The sequence below is a fragment of the Gymnodraco acuticeps genome, unplaced genomic scaffold (genome assembly GCF_902827175.1).
Source record: "Gymnodraco acuticeps unplaced genomic scaffold, fGymAcu1.1, whole genome shotgun sequence".
NCBI lineage: Eukaryota > Metazoa > Chordata > Actinopteri > Perciformes > Bathydraconidae > Gymnodraco > Gymnodraco acuticeps.
Window position 1 is genome coordinate 91,872 of NW_022990705.1, and position 22,182 is coordinate 114,053.

At 40.5% G+C, this 22,182-nt stretch overlaps 3 protein-coding genes across 3 annotated transcripts in view; 2 read left to right on the plus strand and 1 right to left on the minus strand.

The window, feature by feature from the left end:
* The first annotated feature begins 11,112 nt into the window (after positions 1-11,112).
* On the plus strand, positions 11,113-12,444 carry LOC117556285 (hyphally regulated cell wall protein 3-like). The gene is made up of 3 exons (XM_034231589.1): positions 11,113-11,695; positions 12,035-12,177; positions 12,388-12,444. Exons 1-3 carry the CDS (start codon positions 11,113-11,115, stop codon positions 12,442-12,444), a joined length of 783 nt encoding a protein of 260 aa, XP_034087480.1.
* A 789-nt stretch (positions 12,445-13,233) lies between these two features.
* Positions 13,234-15,700, plus strand: LOC117556286 (GRIP and coiled-coil domain-containing protein PFC0235w-like). The gene is made up of 4 exons (XM_034231590.1): positions 13,234-13,360; positions 13,556-13,642; positions 14,127-14,638; positions 15,356-15,700. Exons 1-4 carry the CDS (start codon positions 13,309-13,311, stop codon positions 15,698-15,700), a joined length of 996 nt encoding a protein of 331 aa, XP_034087481.1. The 5' UTR covers positions 13,234-13,308.
* A 388-nt stretch (positions 15,701-16,088) lies between these two features.
* fdxr (ferredoxin reductase) overlaps positions 16,089-22,182 on the minus strand; it is a 28,256-nt gene continuing 22,162 nt past the window's right edge. Inside the window, exons 10-13 of the mRNA XM_034231591.1 lie at positions 20,450-20,652; positions 17,662-17,833; positions 17,066-17,239; positions 16,089-16,765 (exon numbers count right to left, since the gene is read on the minus strand). Coding sequence (XP_034087482.1) covers positions 16,635-16,765; positions 17,066-17,239; positions 17,662-17,833; positions 20,450-20,652 — 680 coding nt within the window. The 3' untranslated portion in view covers positions 16,089-16,634. The remainder of the gene's footprint in view (positions 16,766-17,065; positions 17,240-17,661; positions 17,834-20,449; positions 20,653-22,182) is intronic.

Here is a 22,182-nt window from a genome sequence, read left to right on the forward strand (position 1 = left end):
TCAACGGGACGATGAGCGAGGAGATATTCAATACTGCATAGATTCATCTCGTATATTTCGACTGCCTTGGAGAGCTTGATATCGGAGACGTTATCTTAGCAATATAATAAAACGTGTATACATTTCTTAAATAACAGCGTGTCAATCCAATGTTTGTATTGCAATGCTTGGCTCTTATCATGCATACATCTTCCCTTAACAGTCCAATAAAAGCTCATCTGGACTAGAACAGTCTTTAAAAAACTCTCATACTACATAGGATTAGCAGACATTGGTCATGTCAGTAAAAGGGAGAAGATTAAACGTGCAATATTTTGAGAAATGTTCATTAGAAAACCTTGCCCTCCTTCAAAATGCAGGCTTTATTGCAGGTTAGTCTGAAGTCCCTATGCACTTCTATGTGCTGGACTATAACAAGCTGGTAAAAAGGTGGTCTATAATAACAATTTAGCCTCAAAAGAAAAGTCAAGAATATAAACTTGGTATACCCAATTCAGGGTTTCACAATCTTCTAAACCTGTCACTCAAAATAGAAAGTTTCTTTTCTGCATTTATTTTCAATCTGTATTTGCCAGATAGAAACTTAAATTTCTAAAATAACCATATCCTGCTGACGACTGAAATCGGCACCGTTAAAAAATGTTTTATTAATAACATAAATTTGCCAAACATGACGACACATTTGCGAGGACCTTCGAATGTTTTCTGAAGTCTCATAGTTTGTGAATCGAAGGTGTGCTTCTTCCCATTCCTGTATTGGTCCAAGTAGCATTTTAAAAACAGTTTTTTTTTATTGAGTTTAATGTTATTTTAAAGATTCTTATTTTGAGAGTTAATTCAAAAATGTTTTCCTCATTTAAAGGGATTTTAACAATGTTTATTTTAAAGTTTCTTATTTTGAGAAACGTATAATATACAAAGTTTTAAGTAGTTCTTCAGAAATATTCTCGTCTGTATTTTGCAGAGATAAATCTCACATCTTAGAAATAACCATATCCTCCTGCAGGTTTTCTACTTAAAATCACATCCAATAAGAGGAATATGCCGTCTACTTTGACATAAATAATGTACAACTATTGCAATAAAAATTAACAAAGACTCGAGAATAAAAACATGGTTTTCCTATCAAGGATGCACAATCATTTAAACCTGTCTCTACAGCTTTAGGAAATGTTCTGTATTTGCCTTGTTTTTATAACCATATCCAGCTGCCTGGTTTCTACAAAGAAAACAGATCCAATTAGTGGAGAAAAACCCCTACAACTAGAAATCGGCACGATTGAAAATTGCTTTATTACGTTACATGTCATTTGTTAGACGCTTTTATCCAAAGCAACTTACATACATTCAGTACTGTGGACAATCCCCACATATTCTTTTACTGATGGAAAAACTGTTTTATTTGAAGTACTTCTGCTTTACAGCACTTTAAATGTTTATCCTGTGCACTATAAATTATATTTTTGCACATTTTATTTAAAACAATGTTGCAAGGAATAAGCAAATGGGCATGTTGTGGTTTACAGCAGTGTGTTAACAGGTATAAACAACCTCTGAACTTTTCGAATCGACCAATCAGAATAAAGTATTACAGGAGAGAGTTGTTAATTTTATTTTATTTTGTATTGCATTTTTTCTTTTCTGAAGAGGAAGGAAGTTTTTATGGAGCTTTTTCAGAGTTTTTACATAGTGTCAGATTGTATATATATATATTATATATATGTATGTCTAGAAAGGTTTGGCCCTAATCATGCAGACATGTTTAAATATAATATATACGATTTGTAATGGGTGGGATTGATATAAAGTTGGCATGTCTGTAAAAGGGAGAAAAGTAAAAAAACAATATATGAATATTTAATGTGAATTTAAAATGATGGTCTCTACTAATCATAAATGCACAACAAGCTCCATGAAAAACTCCTCATTCTCAGAGTTGAAGATGAAGGAATAATGTTTGATTTAACAGCATGTTTCGTGTCCACAGTCTCTGGTTTTCCAGCTGGTGAGGAGAAGCTGCAGAGGAGACTGAGAGTTGAAACATTTGATTGTATGCAGTGTTTCTTCTCTCTGTCTGACACTAACCTTTAATTGTACTGTGTCCTACAGATCTGTCTCCCAATGAGATCTCCTTAAAGAAAGCCTTTCAACTTTTCCAGTCGATGGAGTCCATGTTGGAGCGAGACGCTGGCCATGGTGAGTCATGTATTTTCTCTTTTACTGATCTTCATGGGATAAGATAAAGTCAACAGATGCTATATTAAAAACACTTTTGAGGTACTTTGCCATTTTAAAAACAATTGTAATAGAGTACAGGTATAAAGGGGAAATATTGCCACCTAACTTAATTTACCTCACAGTTTTAGTAACTTTAAAAACATTTTCAAAATGATTTATTTAAAATTAAACTACAACAGATTACCAAAAACTGTTTTGTTAAGGCTTGTATAACTTGATAACTTAAAGGGTAATTGAGCGGTTCAAAAAAGGTTGCCCATCTCTGTCACTTTAGACTTTTAGAGGAAGGTGCCGTGGTAATTGTAGTCTTTTATAATCTGTTGACTACAGACGTCACGATGAAATGGCCTTTTTTCATAAAAAAAAAAAATACAGGATCAGAGTCTTGAAGCAAAAATTAATTACATTTCTATAAAGTTTTTAATGAAAGGTATTTGTTTCAGTTCAACTGGAGACCAACGAAGTGGAAGCTGAGGCGTCACGTCACCAGAAAGTGGTCCACGACTGGATCAACGAGATGGATAACGTTCGCCACGACGGGATGAATGAGACGGATAACGTTCGCCACGACGGGATCAACGAGACGGATAACGTTCGCCACGATGGGATCAACGAGACGGATAACGTTCGCCACGACGGGTTCAACGAGACGGATAACGTTCACCACGACGGGATCAACGAGACGGATAACGTTCGCCACAACGGGATCAACGAGACGGATAACGTTCGTCACGACGGGATCAACGAGACGGATAACGTTCGTCACGACGGGATCAACGAGACTGATAACGTTCGCCACGACTGGGTCAACGAGACGGATAACGTTCAGCAAGACTGGGTCAACGAGACGGATAACGTTCGCCACTACGGGATCAACGAGACGGATAACGTTCGCCACGACGGGATCAACGAGACGGATAACGTTCGCCACGACAGAATCAACGAGACGGATAACGTTCGCCACGACGGAATCAACGAGACGGATAACGTTCGCCACGACTGGGTCAACGAGACGGATAACGTTCGCCACGACTGGGTCAACCAGACGGATAACGTTCGCCACGACGGGATCAACGAGACGGATAACGTTCGCCACGACGGGATCAACGAGACGAATAACGTTCGCCACGACGGGATCAACGAGACGGATAACGTTCGCCACGACTGGGTCAACGAGACGGATAACGTTCGCCACGACTGGGTCAACGAGACGGATAACGTTCGAAACGACAGGGTCAACGAGACGGATAACATTGGAAAAGACTTGGTCAACGGGACGGATAACGTTCGCCACGACTTGGTCAACGGGACGGATAACGTTCGCCACGACTTGGTCAACGGGACGGAAAACGTTCGCCACGACGGGATCAACGGGACGGATAACGTTCGCCACGACGGGGTCAACGGGACGGATAACGTTCGCCACGACGGGATCAACGGGACGGATAACGTTCGCCACGACGGGATCAACGGGACGGATAGCGTTCGCCACGACTAGGTCAACGAGACGGATAACGTTCGCCACGACGGGGTCAACGAGACGCCGATTATCGAGCTTTTATCTTTGCCATAAAATAAAACTTTCATTAATAAATCGGTTTTCTTTGCCAAATATCAAAACTTTATTTTTAGAGTATCTTATACTATTATTAGTGTATTTCTGCTTTAAAATGTCCTTAATATTCAAATGTGATAGAACTGCTGGTAAAACATCAGTTTTTTTAATCCATTAGTCAAACTTGGATTCTTTTTGTTCAATAACATGTCATCTTTTAGACCAGTGGAAGGAACTTATAGAATCTGTATTTAGGGTTTTCTTTTACAAAATGTCCGTAGACCTAAATATTTAAAATGCAATGGGAAGAAATGCTCCTTCAAGACGGGAAGGATATAAATCATGATTTATTTATAAAATATCTGTTTCAGTGCAAACACTTGCAAAATATAATTTGGTCGCCAAGCAGTCATTACTCTTCTAAAGAGAAACTTCAGTATTTTTCCTGAACAGTGTCCCATGTCTATTGGGGAAACAGTTTTTGAAATGAGTCCAGTATTATCTAAGCAACAAAAAGCATAATAGGGGCTCTTGAGAGCAAAGATACCCTGAAATAAACATGTGAACGGTAACTCTCACTCAATACCGAACCAATTATACATTTGGGGTTGACAAATAATGAAGTTTCCCGTTTTAAAATACATACATTATATTAGAGTGGAGTTCATTATGTATAGCATCTAATAGAGAATTGTCTTTAATGTTGGCATGTCAGGAAACTTAGTTTTTCAGTGCTTTGGATTGATTGGAAGTTGAACGAAAACTAAAAGCTTTAACGGGTAAACTGCAGTACCTAATAGCTTTTATTACGTATCATTTAATGTCATTTCTGTCATTGATCCCAGACAGGACGATATGAAATGTTGTCATCTTCAGGTTATTTTCCAGCCACCTGTAGCATTTCCTCCACAGTCAGCAGTTTCTCGGGGTTTCCCGATCGCCGCCCCCCTCCGAACTTCCTCACTGTCAATTGTCTCCCACTCGGAGAAAGTCACTGGTTTCACTCCTGCAGGACACGAAATCAGAGTCAGTAACATGCATTTACTAAATTAACCCTGAGCCTCGGAATCGAATTAGATCTTAAATTGTGTTTTAAGGCATATAGCATATTTATTTATTTCTAAATATCAGTATATAGTGTGTAGCCCAAACACACAGAGTAAGACCTTTAAGGACTAAAATGTCCTTAAGTGCATAACATCTGACTTTATCCATCAGATTCTCTCATTTTTGCCCTATGGGATAAATACATGCTATGTTCCTGGTTCCCAAAAACATTGGACTCCTTTGTTTACTTCCAGAACATAGTCACATCACTACGAAACACTCACGCTCCTATTGGCTAGAGCTCCAACACATTGTACGTGTTAGGCTAAGGGGCAGGACAGCTCTATACACCTGAACATCAGCAGGAGAGGACTCTTTAAAGTAGAGACACTACTGATATACACCTGAACATCAGCAGGAGAGGACTCTTTAAAGTAGAGACACTACATACTGATATACACCTGAACATCAGCGGGAGAGGACTCTTTAAAGTAGAGACACTACATACTGATATACACCTGAACATCAGCAGGAGAGGACTCTTTAAAGTAGAGACACTACATACTGATATACACCTGAACATCAGCAGGAGAGGACTCTTTAAAGAAGAGAAACTACATACTGATAAACACCTGAACATCAGCAGGAGAGGACTCTTTAAAGAAGAGAAACTACATACTGATAAACACCTGAACATCAGCAGGAGAGGACTCTTTAAAGAAGAGAAACTACATACCGATAAACACCTGAAAATGAGGAGATTAGGGCCACTTTAATCGAAGCACAGTGTAAATTAATTAAAGGGACAGCAGGAACCTCTGTTTTCCAGCAGAGCGTTGATGCTTTGTGATCCCGGCTTCGCAGCCGATGTGTTCAACGTTCCAGAGTCCATGTCCTCCAGCACGGATCGAACCGTGTCAAAACTATTGTTCAAAGTGGTCGCGATCACACCAGTGGGGTCTGTTATCAGCCAGCCACTACAGTAGAGACCTAGAAAGAAAGATAAAGGACATTTATTTTTCACTTCATGCCTGTGGAACACTACAATCACACCATTTCATTTATACCACTAAGTGTCTCTACAGGCAAAAATACCCATAAAAAATGAAAAATAATTCATAAAGAATTATTTTTATGCATTTTATTTTTAGTTTCTTCGTAGCATCATTATTGTTACTGTGAGAGAATATTTTAATCCGATCTTGATTGTATAGAATTTCTCAGCTTTTCTGAGAATCTGCCTTATTGCAAACATGCTTTTCGTTAAAGTCATATGATCCTCTCTGTAAGTTGAGGTCACAGGTCAAGAAGCTTCTCTGCTCTTCCTGTGGGGGAGGGTTTCCTTTTATCTCTACTTGTGAGACAAACAGGCCTTTTGTCCCGACATCTGGCATTCATTAAAGGAAAGCCCGCGTTTCTAAGGCCCCTCCCTTTCTCATGTAAGGTCCTGTGTTTCTGGCTTTGTCTTTAGAGATGGCTTGGTGGCTGCACGGACAATGTGAAACCATGTAATCTCTCCGGCTGTATTTTCGTACTCTTTAATAAACTCTCAGTGTTTTGGCTAACGACGATCCAGTCTCCATAATTTCACCTCAATATTGCTGTACAGAAGTTTTCCTCACAGATTTGCGTCACGAACAGGATACCAAAAGATCTTCAGAACTGGTAAGTGTAATTTCAAATCTATATTTGGACATTGCCTTACCAGACTCTGTGATTGACGGTATCATAAATTACCTGTGAAACTGAGCAGATGCAATTTTTTTGGGTATCTCTATTTACATCTGTGGTATTTTTTTTATGATAACCTGGGGAATCGGTGTCAAATGGGGATTCTGTCCTGGCCGATTTTCCCTGTGATTGGAACTGAGTGCTGTTCTTTCATTTCTGATGCTACACCTGAAGTTATGGATATGGCTCATGATACTGCTAGGGGAATAAACGAATTGCATGAAACTCATGGGTTTACATTTGGGGATTTAAGTGGAACCTTTGGATCCTGGGGAGCGGGGTTGGTTAAATTTGTTGTTACTGTTTCAGTGTTTATCTTGGTTGTGCTAATCCTAGTGATCTGTTTGATCACTGTAGTTAAATTAGCCATACAAAGGGTTGCCAAGACTGCCCTCCAGGCCCCACAGAGGCTAGTGGGGTATTCAACTGTAGATGACACAATGTTGATGTATGACGCTGAGCTCCCAGATCCCTGGGTCTCCATCGCGGTTTCTGTACCATGGGTACCTCCATTCAGCGATTGACAAATTGATTACAGTTGATACTCTGAATAAAGAACAGATGTTTTGATATTGATTACAGTTGATACTCTGAATTAAAGAACAAATGTCTGATTTTTCCTTTCAGGTTGTTATACAATAAAATGTCTGATTCTTCCTTTTCAGATTTTGAACAAATGTATTTGAATGAAATATATGTACTACTAAGTGCCTTACTCTTGAATAAAACGTAATGAAGTAAACGTAATTAATGTTAAAGATTGAGGACACTGTAACGTTACAGATTACAGATTGATCGATTCATCACTGTGAATTTATACCTTAACTGGGAATCTTAGCTGGATCTCTCATGATTCTGATTTTATACCTCAATTGGATTTCTTATAATCCTAATATAATCCTAAATCTTTGAGATGTAAACTGATTTAGAATTTGTGTTTAATGAATGAGATTAACTGAGTGATAAATGATAAAAGATCTTATTTTTGAAACATATATTTTGTTATTATATTTTTGTATTTCATGTGTGTTTATTATTGTGCTTTTTGACAAATGATGCCAAACACTGAAGAGAGATGATTTTTCTATTATGATTGACTGTATTCAATCATGGTGATTGGAATGTGTTCAATCTTGTTTACTTTTGATAATTGATGTATGTGAGTCCACCCAATTCTGAAGATGCTTATTGATTTAAGTATTGTCTGAAATATTCGTAGACTAATGTTAATTGGTTATCATAAATTGATAAAAAGAATGGACTGTGAGAGAATATTTTAATCCGATCTTGATTGAATAGATTTTCTCAGCTTTTCTGAGAATCTGTCTTATTGCAAACATGCTTTTCGTTAAAGTCATATGATCCTCTCTGTAAATTGAGGTCACAGGTCAAGAAGCTTCTCTGCTCTTCCTGTGGGGGAGGGTTTCCTTTTCTCTCTACTTGTGAGACAAACAGGCCTTTTGTCCCGACATCTGGCATTCATTAAAGGAAAGCCCGCGTTTCTAAGGCCCCTCCCTTTCTCATGTAAGGTCCTGTGTTTCTGGCTTTGTCTTCAGAGATGGCTTGGTGGCTGCACGGACAGTGTGAAACCATGTAATCTCTCCGGCTGTATTTTCGTACTCTTTAATAAACTCTCAGTGTTTTGGCTAACGACGATCCAGTCTCCATCATTTCACCTCAATATTACTGTACAGAAGTTTTCCTCACAGTTACGTCTTAAAAATGCAAGTTTCATGAGCAATCAGGTATTTTAGGTGAGGCATGACAGGAAGAAGGCTTTAAAATAACCCTGTTTTCTTCTCTTCTACAAAATATGTGTTTAGGGAAGGGGGTTGTAAAATGTTGTAATTGCATTTTTTGTTTTCTGAAGAGGAGGGATATTTTGGATATTTACTATAACTTTTTCAGAGTTCTTACCTTGTGTGAAATTGTTTTTAGGCAACAATATAAAATGTTAATACAGATCTTTGATTTTCAGGGGGAGGTCTTGTTATTTGTTGTAGTTGCTATACCCTCTCAAATGCAATATTATTTTATTGATTTGAACATAATGTGAATTTAAAATGATGGTCTCTACTAATCATAAATGCACAACAAGCTCCATGAAAAACTCCTCATTCCCAGAGTTTAATCTCAGATAAATGGTGTTTTCCTCTGTGCAGAGAGACAATTAGTGCTGATCAGTAGCAGCTGGAGGTTTCCCTCCTTTAAAGCTGCCTGGTACTCAGGCAACACTCTCTTGGAAAACTGCAGAGATGGCAGCTGTTTGGATGTACGTCTGTGTAGTGATGGCGAGATGAAGCCTTATGAAGCTTTGAAGCTTTCCAGCCTTCCAGCCAATTGGTTCGCAAAAGGGTTCATCTCATGAGGCTTCATCATGGGCTTCATTTGAACACAAACCCCCTGTTGGTCAAAGTGTGTAAAACAGGCAGATTGGACATCTCAACAGTGTGCTCTCTCATACCGAGTTCCCAATGAGTAAAGCCTTAGAATAACTCTAAACAACGAACATTAAATCATATTTTCATGTTAACAATATTGTTTTTATTCCAGTTGAATGATTGTGATTGAGAAGCCTAAGGAGGCTGGTAAACATTACAAATAGGGATTTGTATTCCTTAATAATATTCATAAACGTAACCATGTTGTAGCCTGAGAAAGGCTAAACCATATCAAAGAATACATTTATTAACTACATTATCTCATTTAGCTGTAGCTTTTATAAACAACAAAAAAGACGTATTGACGAGTCGTTGAACCAGAGACCCTGCGATCGTGAGTCAACTGCTTTCCAGCTGAGCCACAGCACACACGTTGAATCTCCCTGAAAATACTGTAACATATTTATTCCTGTATTTATTAATTCATGTTTTTTTTCCTACATTTATTTATGCTTGTATCTATTTATACTTATGACATGTTCCGACCTCTATATGGGTGAGGGTCTGAGCTCTCTTGATTCCATCGTGTCACCGGACCCGGGTACAGGAGGGGTAATATGGTTCTTATTATACATCCATTGGTATTATGAGCGTTGTGGTTCAACGGTTCAACCGATCTGAATCGCTTCCTGAAGCAGTCACGTGGTATCGACAGGCAGCGAGGCTTCGTTTGTCATCGATGTCGTCACTGGCCCAAAACGATACAAGCCTCGATACATGCTTCACAAAAAGCTTCGGGGATTACTCGACACACGCTCCGAAGCCTCGGCGCAATACGTAACATCACTACATCTGTGTGCTGACTGTTTGTCTGGCCAGAGGTATTTACCTGTTTGATAATTGTGTTAAAGATGAAGGAATAATGTTTGATTTAACAGCATGTTTCCTGTCCACAGTCTCTGGTTTTCCAGCTGGTGAATATAAGCTGCAGAGGAGACTGAGAGTTGAAAACATTTGATTGTATGCAGTGTTTCTTCTCTCTGTCTGACACTAACCTTTAATTATACTGTGTCCTACAGATCTGTCTCCCAATGAGATCTCCTTAAAGAAAGCCTTTGCACCTTTCCAGTCGATGGAGTCCATGTTAGACCAAGATGCTCGAGAAGGTGAGCCCTAAAGACTAAAAGGTCAACAGTATGTGCCGCATTAAAGTGGTGAAAATGATCTGAAAGCTAGGAAATGAGATGAACTCAAGATATTTAAACCGTGTAGAAAAGGGTTTAAAACATTATGATATCTGTATGTCTTATACCAAGTTAAGACACCCAGCCCTTGAGGAACACTATGGGGTGATAATGCTTTAAACTGGTTTTAAAGACTTGAAATTGGGAAGATTTTTGTATTTGATGGCCATCCCATGATATATTGTGCATGTTGATGCCATGCGTTTGAGAAATGTCGTGCCAAATTGAACAACTTTGAGAATTGATCTTAAAAACGGTCTTCAATCGAACAAATGCCACATTAGAAAAAGCAAGAATTAAAAGAAAACTACAGAACAATTCACGTTGTGATTTCAGTCGATGTATAACATCACGTGATTTATTTTGGTTCTTATTTCGTTAATCAATCCTTCTTTCTTTCAGTACAACTGGAAACCAATGACGTGGAAGCTGATGCGTCTGGTCACCAGAATCCTGAACAAAAGCCCCAGAGCGTCAACGAGACAACAAATGTCCAGAACCAGGTCGTAACAAGGGACAACGGCACGGAGGGGGGCGTCCAGAACCGGGTCGTCATTAGGGGAAATTCCACTGCGGGGCGTGACCTAAAATGGGTCATCATAGGAGGCGACTCCACAACTGAGGACGTCCAGAACCGGGTCGTCATTAGGGGAAACGCCACGGCGGGGAGCGTCCAGAACTTGGTCATCATTAAGGACAAAGCCAAGACGGGGGGCGTCCAGAACCTGATCGTCATTAGCGAACCCGACAGCAGAGGCTGTCCAGAAACCGGATCGTCGTTAGGGGAGTGGCCAAGGAGGGGGACGTCCAAAAATGGGTCGTCATTGGGGTAGACTCCACGACTGGGGACGTCCAGAACCGGTTTGTCATTTGGGGCGAAGCAACGACTGGGGGTGTCCAGCAGAACCTGGTTCCCATGGACAACGGCACGACGGGGGGCGTCCAGCAGAACAACGGCACGACGGGGGGCGTCCAGCAGAACAACGGCACGACGGGGGGCGTCCAGCAGAACAACGGCACGACGGGGGGCGTCCAGCAGAACAACGGCACGACGGGGGGCGTCCAGCAGAACAACGGCACGACGCGGGGCGTCCAGCAGAACCTGGTTCCCAGAGACACCGGCACGACGGGGGGCGTCCAGCAGAACAACGGCACGACGGGGGGCGTCCAGCAGAACCACGGCACGACGGGGGGCGTCCAGCAGAACAACGGCACGACGGGGGGCGTCCAGCAGAACAACGGCACGACGGGGGGCGTCCAGCAGAACAACGGCACGACGGGGGGCGTCCAGCAGAACAACGGCACGACGGGGGGCGTCCAGCAGAACAACGGCACGACGCGGGGCGTCCAGCAGAACAACGGCACGACGCGGGGCGTCCAGCAGAACCTGGTTCCCAGAGACAACGGCACGACGGGGGGCGTCCAGCAGAACAACGGCACGACGGGGGGCGTCCAGCAGAACAACGGCACGACGGGGGGCGTCCAGCATGAGCACAAAGGTGAGCTCTAAAGGCCAAAAAGACAACAGTATGTGTCGCATAAAAGTGGTGTAAAAGATCTGAAATCTGTGATATGTATGATTCATTTGAAACACAGCAATGTCAAGCTAATCGTGTGTATACGAGCTAAAACAAACCACTTGCATGTCTTATAAGTTAATGCAGCAATGTTTGGTTTCTGAATTCACTTCCAACATCGCTCATTTTTTTACAAAAACAGGATTTATGAAGTAACCAAGCCCTTGAGGAACTATTACAGAATTCATGCTGTGATTTCAGTCTAGAGAACATCATGTATTATCTTGACGTCCATCATTTATGACGCAAATGTTTTTTCAGTACTCCTGGATACCCATAAAGTAGACGACCAGATGTTGAACGGGACGATGAGCGACGAGGAAAAGTTGAACGGGACGATGAGCAACGAGCAGTTGTTGAACGGGACGATGAGCGACGAGGAAAATTCAATGGGACGAGGAAAAGTAAAAGTTCAACGGGACGATGAGCGAGGAGATATTCAATACTGCATAGATTCATCTCGTATATTTCGACTGCCTTGGAGAGCTTGATATCTGAGACGTTATCTTAGCAATATAATAAAACGTGTATACATTTCTTAAATAACAGTGTGTCAATCCAATGTTTGTATTGCAATGCTTGGCTCTTATCATGCATACATCTTCCCTTAACAGTCCAATAAAAGCTCAGCTGGACTAGAACAGTCTTTTAAAAACTCTCATACTACATAGGATTAGCAGACATTGGTCATGTCAGTAAAAGGGAGAAGATTAAACGTGCAATATTTTGAGAAATGTTCATTAGAAAACCTTGCCCTCCTTCCAAATGCAGGCTTTATTGCAGGTTAGTCTGAAGTCCGTATGCACTTCTATGTGCTGGACTATAACAAGATGGTAAAAAGGTGGACTCTAATAACAATTTAGCCTCAAAAGAAAAATCAGGAATATAAACTTGGTATACCCAATTCAGGGTTTCACAATCTTCTAAACCTGTCACTCAAAATAGAAAGTTTATTTTCTGCATTTATTTTCAATCTGTATTTGCCAGATAGAAACTTACATTTCTAAAATAACCATATCCTGCTGACGACTTTTCAAATCGACCAATCAGAATAAAGTATTACAGGAGAGAGTTGTTAATTTTATTTTATTTTGTATTGCATTTTTTCTTTTCTGAAGAGGAAGGAAGTTTTTATGGAGCTTTTTCAGAGTTTTTAAATAGTGTCAGATTGTATATATATTATATATATATGTATGTCTAGAAAGGTTTGGCCTTAATCATGCAGACATGTTTAAATATAATATATACGATTTGTAATGGGTGGGATTGATATAAAGTTGGCATGTCTGTAAAAGGGAGAAAAGTAAAAAAACAATATATGAATATTTAATGTGAATTTAAAATGATGGTCTCTACTAATCATAAATGCACAACAAGCTCCATGAAAAACTCCTCATTCTCAGAGTTTAATCTCAGATAAATGGTGTTTTCCTCTGTGCAGATACAATCAGTGCTGATCAGTAGCAGCTGCTGGAGGTTTCCCTCCTTTAAAGCTGCCTGGTGCTCAGGCAACACTCTCTTGGAAAACTGCAGAGATGGCAGCTGTTTGGATGCTCGTCTGTGTGCTGACTGTTTGTCTGGCCAGAGGTATTTACCTGTTTGATAATTGTGTTGAAGATGAAGGAATAATGTTTGATTTAACAGCATGTTTCGTGTCCAGTCTCTGGTTTTCCAGCTGGTGAATATAAGCTGCAGAGGAGACTGAGAGTTGAAACATTTGATTGTATGCAGTGTTTCTTCTCTCTGTCTGACACTAACCTTTAATTGTACTGTGTCCTACAGATCTGTCTCCCAATGAGATCTCCTTAAAGAAAGCCTTTCAACTTTTCCAGTCGATGGAGTCCATGTTGGAGCGAGACGCTGGCCATGGTGAGTCATGTATTTTCTCTTTTACTGATCTTCATGGGATAAGATAAAGTCAACAGATGCTATATTAAAAACACTTTTGAGGTACTTTGCCATTTTAAAAACAATTGTAATAGAGTACAAGTATAAAGGGGAAATATTGCCACCTAACTTAATTTACCTCACAGTTTTAGTAACTTTAAAAACATTTTCAAAATGATTTATTTAAAATTAAACTACAACAGATTACCAAAAGCTGTTTTGTTAAGGCTTGTATAACTTGATAACTTAAAGGGTAATTGAGCGGTTCAAAAAAGGTTGCCCATCTCTGTCACTTTAGACTTTTAGAGGAAGGTGCCGTGGTAATTGTAGTCTTTTATAATCTGTTGACTACAGACGTCACGATGAAATGGCCTTTTTTCATAAAAAAAAAAATACAGGATCAGAGTCTTGAAGCAAAAATTAATTACATTTCTATAAAGTTTTTAATGAAAGGTATTTGTTTCAGTTCAACTGGAGACCAACGAAGTGGAAGCTGAGGCGTCACGTCACCAGAAAGTGGTCCACGACTGGATCAACGAGATGGATAACGTTTGCCACGACGGGATGAATGAGACGGATAACGTTCGCCACGACGGGATCAACGAGACGGATAACGTTCGCCACGATGGGATCAACGAGACGGATAACGTTCGCCACGACGGGTTCAACGAGACGGATAACGTTCACCACGACGGGATCAACGAGACGGATAACGTTCGCCACGACGGGATCAACGAGACGGATAACGTTCGTCACGACGGGATCAACGAGACGGATAACGTTCGTCACGACGGGATCAACGAGACGGATAACGTTCGTCACGACGGGATCAACGAGACGGATAACGTTCGCCACGACTGGGTCAACGAGACGGATAACGTTCAGCAAGACTGGGTCAACGAGACGGATAACGTTCGCCACTACGGGATCAACGAGACGGATAACGTTCGCCACGACGGGATCAATGAGACGGATAACGTTCGCCACGACGGAATCAACGAGACGGATAACGTTCGCCACGACGGAATCAACGAGACGGATAACGTTCGCCACGACGGGGTCAACGAGACGGATAACGTTCGCCACGACTGGGTCAACCAGACGGATAACGTTCGCCACGACGGGATCAACGAGACGGATAACGTTCGCCACGACGGGATCAACGAGACGAATAACGTTCGCCACGACGGGATCAACGAGACGGATAACGTTCGCCACGACGGGATCAACGAGACGGATAACGTTCGCCACGACGGGTTCAACGAGACGGATAACGTTCACCACCACGGGATCAACGAGACGGATAACGTTCGCCACGACGGGATCAACGAGACGGATAACGTTCGTCACGACGGGATCAACGAGACGGATAACGTTCGCCACGACGGGATCAACGAGACGGATAACGTTCGCCACGACTGGGTCAACGAGACGGATAACGTTCAGCAAGACTGGGTCAACGAGACGGATAACGTTCGCCACTACGGGATCAACGAGACGGATAACGTTCGCCACGACGGGATCAACGAGACGGATAACGTTCGCCACGACGGAATCAACGAGACGGATAACGTTCGCCACGACGGAATCAACGAGACGGATAACGTTCGCCACGACGGGGTCAACGAGACGGATAACGTTCGCCACGACTGGGTCAACCAGACGGATAACGTTCGCCACGACGGGATCAACGAGACGGATAACGTTCGCCACGACGGGATCAACGAGACGAATAACGTTCGCCACGACGGGATCAACGAGACGGATAACGTTCGCCACGACTGGGTCAACGAGACGGATAACGTTGGAAACGACTTGGTCAACGGGACGGATAACGTTCGCCACGACTTGGTCAACGGGACGGATAACGTTCGCCACGACTTGGTCAACGGGACGGAAAACGTTCGCCACGACGGGATCAACGGGACGGATAACGTTCGCCACGACGGGGTCAACGGGACGGATAACGACGGGATCAACGGGACGGATAACGTTCGCCACGACGGGATCAACGGGACGGATAGCGTTCGCCACGACTAGGTCAACGAGACGGATAACGTTCGCCACGACGGGGTCAACGAGACGCCGATTATCGAGCTTTTATCTTTGCCATAAAATAAAACTTTCATTAATAAATCGGTTTTCTTTTCCAAATATCAAAACTTTATTTTTAGAGTATCTTATACTATTATTATTGTATTTCTGCTTTAAAATGTCCTTAATATTCAAATGTGATAGAACTGCTGGTAAAACATCAGTTTTTTTAATCCATTAGTCAAACTTGGATTCTTTTTGTTCAATAACATGTCATCTTTTAGACCAGTGGAAGGAACTTATAGAATCTGTATTTAGGGTTTTCTTTTACAAAATGTCCGTAGACCTAAATATTTAAAATGCAACGGGAAGAAATGCTCCTTCAAGACGGGAAGGATATAAATCATGATTTATTTATAAAATATCTGTTTCAGTGCAAACACTTGCAAAATATAATTTGGTCCCCAAGCAGTCATTGCTCTTCTAAAGAGAAACTTCAGTATTTTTCCTGAACAGTGTCCCATGTCTATTGGGGAAACAGTTTTTGAAATGAGTCCAGTATTATGTAAGCAACAAAAAGCATAATAGGGGCTCTTGAGAGCAAAGATACCCTGAAATAAACATGTGAACGGTAACTCTCACTCAATACCGAACCAATTATACATTTGGGGTTGACAAATAATGAAGTTTCCCGTTTTAAAATACATACATTATATTAGAGTGGAGTTCATTATGTATAGCATCTAATAGAGAATTGTCTTTAATGTTGGCACGTCAGGAAACTTAGTTTTTCAGTGCTTTGGATTGATTGGAAGTTGAACGAAAACTAAAAGCTTTAACGGGTAAACTGCAGTACCTAATAGCTTTTATTACGTATCATTTAATGTAATTTCTGTCATTGATCCCAGACAGGACGGTATGAAATGTTGTCGTCTTCAGGTTATTTTCCAGCCACCTGTAGCATTTCCTCCACAGTCAGCAGTTTTTCTCGGGGTTTCCCGATCGCCGCCCCCCTCCGAACTTCCTCACTGTCAATCTTCTCCCACTCGGAGAAAGTCACTGGTTTCACTCCTGCAGGACACGAAATCAGAGTCAGTAACATGCATTTACTAAATTGACCCTGAGCCTCGGAATCGAATTAGATCTTAAATTATGTTTTAAGGCATATAGCACATTTTTTTATTTCTAAATATCAGTATATAGTGTGTAGCCCAAACACACAGAGTAAGACCTTTAAGGACTAAAATGTCCTTAAGTGCATAACATCTGACTTTATCCATCAGATTCTCTCATTTTTTCTCCTGAAAATGAGGAGAATAGGGCCACTTTAATCGAAGCACAGTGTAAATTAATTAAAGGGACAGCAGGAACCTCTGTTTTCCAGCAGAGCGTTGATGCTTTGTGATCCCGGCTTCGCAGCCGATGTGTTCAACGTTCCAGAGTCCATGTCCTCCAGCATGGATCGAACCGTGTCAAAACTATTGTTCAAAGTGGTCGCTATCACACCAGTGGGGCCTGTTTTCAGCCAGCCACTACAGTAGAGACCTAGAAAGAAAGATAAAGGACATTTATTTTTCACTTCATGTCTGTGGAACACTACAATCACACCATTTCATTTATACCACTAAGTGTCTCTACAGGCAAAAATACCCATAAAAAATGAAAAATAATTCATAAAGAATTATTTTTATGCATTTTATTTTTAGTTTCTTCGTAGCATCATTATTGTTACGTCTTAAAAATGAGTCATTACAAAAGCTAAATAAAATGACAAAAGTAGGCTAAAAAACTAGTTTCTGTGTTCAAAGAAATCCGATTTGAGTGTCTGAATTAAGACAAAATGCATTTTAAAGCACCATATATTTGCAAAATCTGCAGTTAATGTGTTTTTTACTGTCCAAATTCAGAAAAAACTATCAGAAAATGCTAAAACATGGATTAAGGCAGTCTGAACAAGGCCTGAGTACCTGGAGCTTCTTGAATCCGGCCCATGTTGTTGGGCACGATGGCTCTGTGGGAGTCAAACGGCACCGAGGGGTCGATGGAGAGGCTCTTATATCCGATGCTGCTGATAATCAGTCCACAGCTCACATCCTCCATCTCTCCGGTCAACACCGCCCGGGCTTCCTCGCCTGATCCCTGCTCATAGAAACCACTTTTACTATCTTTAACCAGGACCATACAGAGCTGCAGGGATGTGGTATTTCTGTTGTGGACCCTGAACGCAGCATCTCCCTGGTTCCCTCCACAAAAATCCAATGTGTTTTACCATTTAATATTTATAATACTTACACGTTTAGTTTAGCAGGATAATCTCCACATATTAACCAACCCAGTCTCAATGCATTTCGTGTTATAGTCACGAAATGTATTTAATCTATTGATTCGTGTTCAACAACACGATTCTCGCATTTTTTACGATTTTAAAAGCAATGTATTTCTATTGGTAGTATGTTTTGTGCCTACACCACGTATTTATGTCCGGTCAGGTCTTGGAATACCAAAAGCTGTGTGGTTCATAAAAACATTTTCTTACTCAATATCTTATCCTAACCCTTTTATTTTAAATTGTATAATGTCGGAGTTTTTTTGCCGTCCACGAGGAAAATAAATGGGGCTCAGAGCCTCAGAATACAAATTTGTTATTATTTGGTGCAGGCACGAAACATACTACCAATAGCAGTGGCGAGCCGTCAGGGCCCTCCAGGCCCTCTGTGAGGGCCTAAGATATTCCAAAAAATAATATTTGAAAACATTAAAAAAACAACATTTTTTTTTAAATATTTTTTTTTATATTTTGTTGTTGTCACATTTTTCATTAGTTTTACAAAAATAACTTGATTTAATTGGAAATTATTTGAAATTATTTGAAATAACATTTCCAAAGAAATAAATCCTTCGAATCTGCCTGTTCAGTTTCTGTTTGAATGTGAAGGGTTAAATCAATCAATCAATCAATGTTTATTTATATAGCCCAATATCACAAATGTTAGATTTGTCTCAGTGGACTTCACAGTGTGTACATAATATCAGTATGACAATACGACACCCTCTGTCCTTAGACTCTCTGTCCTTAGACCCTCTGTCCTTAGATCCTCTGTCCTTAGATCCTCACATCGTACAAGGAAAAACTTCCGGAGAAAACCCATTAATAATTCGTTAAATTAAAGAAGCTCCTTTAGCCGTCTCTGTGAGTTATGTGAAGACGAGAGAGCTTGTTGGTCCCTCTCTACATTCACAGAGGGCCAGCTATAGTAACTCAACGAGAGAGTAATGTCAAATGACAGTACAATTGACCAATCATATCTTCCCTCTAAATGGGTGGGCTTTATTTTCGCGGACTTTATGACAAGTTCCGCCCGCTGTGAGGTCTATGCAAGTGGTGCAGTGACGCATCCTAAAACCCGGAAGTAAGCTGCGCTCGGATTCCCTCGACAGAAAGCAACGGGATTTCTCCATAGGGTTTTGGAAGATAACTCGAAATAAGGTCTGTGGAAAACGAACCTGTTAGATAAATGCACGTTTTGTTCAGCCGGATAATATCCACATGTCTACCCTACTTTTATTATTTTCGAATCATAAATGTAATCGATAGATTTATGATCGATAGATTTATGATTAGCATACGTTTGTTCATGATGGCTCACTTCAGTGATAGTGATGACATCGTTGTGAAATTATTAACCGAGTCATTTTCAAGATTGAGTTACAATGATAAACTGGAGTGGCAAAGGATCAGCTGCATGACCCGCCATCAAGTGCTTCATCCAAAAGGACAGGAGGATGGACTTTGTGTTTCAGTGATTTGATCATCAAAGGTAGGCCTAAGTCATTTTCAATGTGGGCCGCCGTGCCGACTTCATTCATTTGTAATTGTTACTTGGCTGTGGGTGCCCTGTCATGATAGGTGTTTATATAAATGGTGTTGTTTTGTGTGGTAGAGGGTCGCTGTCATTGATGCGTTTTGCACCCCGGGCCGCTGTTTTGATATTCCGCTGAAGTATACGTTGAGACGTAATATCTCTTCTTTTTTTCGAGGGAAGGGGGGTCAGAGGGCCTAGGTATAAAAGTCACGGCTCGCCACTGACCAATAGAAATACATTGCTTCTAAAATCGTTCTATGTCAGAATACTGAAATCTGTATTTTTTCAAATCAGTTTTTCCTTCTAATTTGTTATTATTTACATTGCTTTTAAAATCATTCTGTGTGACACGGAAAAAATGGCGAAATCGTGTTGGTGAACACGAATCAATAGATTAAATTAATTTCTTGACTATAACACGAAATGCCGTGAGACTGTGTTGTATTAACACCACTTTATGACTTTTTTATGTAAAAAGCTTACATTAGGCAATAAAGGAACTACAGCACGGTCACATGACTTCACGTCTCCACCGCTAAGCTAAAGGTGGCTAATGTTGGGCTATAAAGGAACTACAGCACGGTCACATGACTTCACGTCACCACCGCTAAGTTAAAGACGGCTAATGTTGAGCTATAAAGGAACTACAGCACAGTCACATGACTTCACGTCTCCACCACTAAGCTAAAGGTGGCTAATGTTGGGCTATAAAGGAACTACAGCACGGTCACATGACTTCACATCACCACCGCTAAGCTAAAGGTGGCTAATGTTGGGCTATAAAGGAACTACAGCAAGGTCACATGACTCATTTAGACACTTGGTAAAGACTGACTCATTTCCTGGTTTTAGGACTTACTCCTGCACCATTTTCCTTTTTGAAACGGTTTACCTCCAGATTGTTGACCGCCAACCGGATGCCAGCCATCCTGCTGCTGCGTTCAGGGTCGGCCAGGATTTCCACTGGGCTCCGGTAGAAGCGAAGGCCCCAGACGCGGGAGGCCTTTTCCCGCCTCTCATGCTCCTTTTCTCCCGGGGTCTCCATGGCCGTCTTCAGCATGAGCTCCGTCAGACGCTTCCTGGGCCTCGGCAAATCTGAAGCAGATATATTTACATAATATTTCTTAGGAAAAATCTCCCTGGTCCCCGGCTTGAGCTTCAACCTCAGGATCCATGTATCTGTGATCCTCTTCAGAATGGAAGTAGTCATCACATACAGAGCATCAACTAGTTCCTGAACAGTGTCCTTCACATGCTGATATCCAAGAGAGGGAGTTACACAGTCACAAGGTGGAGGAATAGAAAGCAGTATTCAATGTTTACTTCAGATTAGCTCCACGTCAGAAATGAGCATGCTTGATGTCTCTCTCCATAGAGGCTGAATCATCATGTTAATCACATAGCTATCATCTGCCTCAAACAGTCCTGATGCTCTTCTAGGGTCATCACACATCCTGTCATGTTCACAGCTACAGTTGATACCTTTGTTATCATGTTACTCTCATACTGGAAGAGGACATTCAGGATTTATCAAGTATTCTTATGACACTGTATTCATATTTATTTAATCTGTATTCAACCCTAATATTCCTTAAACCCTGTACATCAGGGGTGTCCAAACTTTTTTCACCGAGGGCTACATACAGAAAGATATACGAAGGTCTGGAAGAAAATATGAGGGTAGATTTTCAAGCTTGTTGTGGACATGTGTTATTGGGGGGGGGTTTTTTCAACTTAAAGTTGAAAACATGATCTAACAAATCTAATTGACTGAATTTATTAGAAAATTGGGCTCTTATTAACACATGACTACTGCCTAATATATTTGAACATATATATTTAAGAAGTACAATATAACACAAGCAGAAGTTTATTATACTTAAGTCATTATACTTTTTTAATTTGCTGAAGGCCGATTCAAAAAGGTCTGCGGGCCGTAGTTTGGAAACCCCTGCTGTACATTATCCATAAAGGTTTTAACCTGGCATCTTATCTTTAAATATATATTTAATATTCATAGAACCATGTATCTCTTAAAGACTGTAGCCCATCATTTGTGCTGAAAAATATCACCTATCAGATTTGTATTTGCTTTGCACTTAAATGTTATTTCCTTTATATGGAAGCAGATTAGTGCCTTAGTTAAAAAACTGCATTTAAACTAATAATAATAAAATCCTGTCAATAAAGCACCCTCGCCTCTAATTAAACTAAATATATATACATATTTACACATGTCTCCTCATGTGTTCCAGTCTGTTACTGTCACTTTGTTTTTGACACTTTAAAATACTAACTATCCCTACAAAAATGCCTGTTCAAAATCAGATGTATTATTTAATAAAGAACATTTTTTCAAGTAAAAAATTAATTAATTTAAAAATTTAAAAAAAATTATTTTCTTTTCTTTTTTCAATATCGCGATAATACCGTACCGTGGACTTGTTATCGCGATATTATTATACCGTGAGTTTTTGGTATCGTTACATCCCTAATAGATACACATTTTCCTGGGTCAAAAATAAAAATGCATCAAAATAAATGTGTTTCTTATGGAGATATCCCCAATGATTATTAAATAAAAATGAATAAATCCCTGTTGCATATAGTCAACAGAAAATGATT